Source organism: Lepisma saccharinum, chromosome 6 (genome assembly GCF_977018435.1).
Source record: "Lepisma saccharinum chromosome 6, izLepSacc3.1, whole genome shotgun sequence".
Taxonomy (NCBI): domain Eukaryota; kingdom Metazoa; phylum Arthropoda; class Insecta; order Zygentoma; family Lepismatidae; genus Lepisma; species Lepisma saccharinum.
The window spans coordinates 6,761,037-6,764,805 of record NC_139234.1 but is presented as its reverse complement, the minus strand read 5'-3'; the positions used below and the strand labels follow the sequence as shown (position 1 = coordinate 6,764,805).

Below are 3,769 nucleotides of genomic sequence, written 5' to 3'. Positions count from 1 at the left end.
TAAGAGGCCATGTGCAGGGGCAAAAAGTAAGAGATGGGGGGCAACCTTAAATCGTCACCACTGTGTTCACCAAAATTTTGCTTTATAGTTTCTGGTAGTTACAAAGCTACTGCTACTTGACGCTGACAGGTGGACGTGACCACGCATGAGGGTACTTTTTTTTAATGAAATTTGTTGATTTCTACTGAATTGGTACCCAAAAGGAACATCAATGTTGCATGTTAGGATTGAGAATGATTGTACTGCAAAGGAGGTTTTTTCTTGTATTGAATGTGGAGGTGTTGTGTGTAGCCACCAAGACTATGCCCTGTGAGCTACTGGTAGCTTGCAAATAACGGTTTGGCAATCCCTGGACTAATGCATTCATAAAATACTGGCCTTTACCCATCCATTAATACAATTGGATATATTTTCAATTGTACTTTTTGGTCATTCATTATTATACCCCCTTAGTTTGGTACGCATCTCGGATTCTTCTTCTTGGTAACACTATTGCTTAATAAAACACTCAAAATGCTGACCAAGGAGGCAAACGGCTATCTGGCATCCTCAGAACATGTTGATTACACTTTAACTGATATTTTTTAAATTTCTCCCACCATTGCTTCGACTTTCCATTTATTTTGGATTTCTTCACTTCTAATTTTGTCTCGTAAGGTTACTCCACTTAAAATACAGCAAAAGTCTCATTTGTGAACAATGTATTCTAGTTTTATTAAGTTGACGAAGAGCCGAACATTCACTTCCAAACTGAAGTTTCATTCTAAATAATGAATAACACAGTGTGTGTGACCGCAAACATCATCAGTTCATTTATCAATGCAGTGTTTGTTGATAATTTGGAAAACTATTGAGAGAGACCCAAACCCAGTGAACTCGTGTGAGGTTCCACCAATGGCTGGAGTGCAATAAGACATCCTTGAAGCACAAGGCCTTAGGCCTGGGTTCACTGAGCCTATGGCTAATTCTCGCTCTGCCACAAGTCACATGGAAAGATGAACTCACTGTTGGGTCATGCGGCACTCAAGGTTTCAAAACCATTGAAGTGGTTTCCTGATGAAACAAATTGATTTTACTACCAGCTGTTAAGTAACCAGCTATTTGTAGTTAGCAGATTCTGGATGGGCGAAAGCCATAGCCCACTCTTCTTTATACATTCACATTGTGAATGAATGATGTACTATATTTGTACTGTTCTCGTGCATGTGTATTATTGTAACCACTTCTTGCAAATTTGAACTGCTTGATGACATGGGTGTATTGTTTTTGTCGCAACTCAGTTTTACTTTGGACTTTTCTTTATATTCGTAAGAATGGTTTGAACAATTTAGATGCAGATCAAATTGTGGAGAATTCTACTTCGGATATTGAAGTTAGTGACTATTTCAGTTGTGAAGAGGAAAATGTGTATTGAGTGTTTGGGGTATTTTTCATTGATTATTTCTATATTATATATTGAAAATATGTTTACAGAAACATTTATTACAATGTATTTTTTTTCTTTCAGAAAATTGTTACAGAAAAATATTCGTAAATGAGAGAAAGTGTACACAAATTTTAACACATTACATATCTGGGAAACGATGATGTAAACGATGATGCAGTCTGAATATTTGACCTCGTGTACCTCAACAATTCTTATTTATTGTATATATTTATCATACACCAGATCTAGGTTAATTAAATATAATAGAAATAAAACCTCAGTGCAGGCATGCAAGTATAATAACAACAGAAGTCTTGACAACTTTTAATTTACTGGCAATTTGTATGTATGTGAAAAACGTTGCTTTGACCAGTGGTAAACACAATAACATGGGAGAATATGCCACTGCTGGGAAAAGAGGTTGTTTTGTAGATTTCAGAAACGTTTGGTGAATAACAACTTAGAAATATTTTTCCATTATTTTTTTAAAAAACAGCAAGAAACCATGGAAAAATGCAATATTTTCAGGTCGGTCCGCTAAGTGTTAAGGGAGTCATGGCTTACGTAGTTGGGGGTTTCCTATCTTATTGGATCATGTGAACCAATATCAGAACTAGTAAGGCAAGGCTTTGCATTGAATTTGCCCCAACAAAACATGATAGATTTAAATTTATCTTCCATTTTCTCACTTCTATACTTAGTCAAAACACGTCACACCAATTCATTAAAATAGCTGTTTTTTTTTGTACAGTTTAGTGTAGTGCTCCTCTTAGATTTTTATAGTGTATAAAACTGTTTTGTGTTAGTCTGTAGGCATTAAGACTATCAATCAGTAATGATGAGTAGAAGGCAGTTTTCTGAACATCAATCGATAAATGTACATCACTTTTGCAGGTATTTGTAGCATTTCCAGCAAAAATACCAAAGTGCTGATTAGGTGACCTATAATAAGGATATAAATAGCCCCTTGTTCATGACTGAGAGTCAACTTGGTAATTTTCGCATCATCGTCCTCATGTTCCACATCTTTCTTCTTCAAGACAGCATCGTATATTATGGCATCGTACCAGTGTGAAATTAGCCCTGCCTCTCTTGCTCTGTGGATCAGTGTGTTGAATCTTGGTATTAGAAAAGACCGTTTGGGAACCATGAACCCTACCTGAAAGGAAGCCAGACAGTTAGAAGTTACGTAAATGGTGGGACGTCCGAAGTTGTTTGTGAAGTTCAGGTATACAGTGTACCGGATCATCTTCTCGCCTATCAAAATTGCCATTTGACGATCTGAAACTCGTTTAAGGCTGCTTGTATCATCATCAACAACAAGACGGTGAAAGAGCTGTTTGTCTGAAGGATTGCTTTGCTCTGAAAACATATCCTTTACATCTTGTTCGCAACCTAACTTCAGTCCAGAGCTTAGAATTGAATCTAAGGTTTCCAGCTCAGGGTACGACTTCGGAAACGTCATGAACCCATAGAGACCAGCCTGGTAAGCAGTGGAGAGCACTATGGTCCACCATAGCCACCCACCAACAGTCCATCTCAATATGGATCGTGTAGGATTATGGGGCGAGGACACAGATAGCGATATTGATATGATATAAAACAGAACATTCCCATACGATTCAAGATGACGTTCATTTATCAACTGAGACATTAACTGGATGGCAACCATAACCAAAATTATGCTACAGGTAACTGCCACCCACAATCCATTGTGAAAGGGCATAACAATTGCTCGCCATGCAGCAAGTTGCTCTGCTTTAGGTACTGCCCAGCATATTCGATCATCTGTATGCGGTGTTGTGAAGTCAACGATCTGATATCTGTCGTAAGTTAAGAAGATATTTGCAAAGCCTACGTCTAGTTTTCCCCTAGCAACATCTCCTACTAAACCCATCCATGTCCCGTTACTCATGAACCCCCATTTTCCAGCACCATGAAGCTCTTTAATAGTGGCGCTAAAATTTGATGCAACGACAAGAAGTTGTAGTAACTTTCCTTCAATACCCAACCATTGCGTTCTTTGCCTGATGATATATTTTATAACATGTGGTGGATGATGAAATGTTGCCACTCTAATTCGATATCCTTTGAAATCTGTCACATGTTCAGGAAATTCGCTGAGCACTGTGAGAATGTCCAGATTACTAGCATGCTTTGTGAACGTTTCTAAAAGATGATTGTAGGTCCACAAATCTGGAATCTTAGGTACAGGATTGTCACTTTTATAAACAATAACTGCAATATTCCATATTCTTCTTTTGAAACTTGTTTGAAAAACACCCTCTACCTGTGCTTCACACTCATTATAACACTTGAGAAGAATTATCACATTCTTTGTAG

General features: G+C 37.6%; 1 protein-coding gene across 1 annotated transcript; it reads right to left on the bottom strand.

Moving 5' to 3' along the window:
- Positions 1 to 2,255: 2,255 nt before the first annotated feature.
- LOC145988974 (ionotropic receptor 21a-like) lies at positions 2,256 to 3,341 on the bottom strand. The gene has a single exon (XM_083124276.1). It carries the CDS (start codon positions 3,339 to 3,341, stop codon positions 2,256 to 2,258), a length of 1,086 nt encoding a protein of 361 aa, XP_082980402.1.
- Between the last annotated feature and the right edge of the window lie 428 nt (positions 3,342 to 3,769).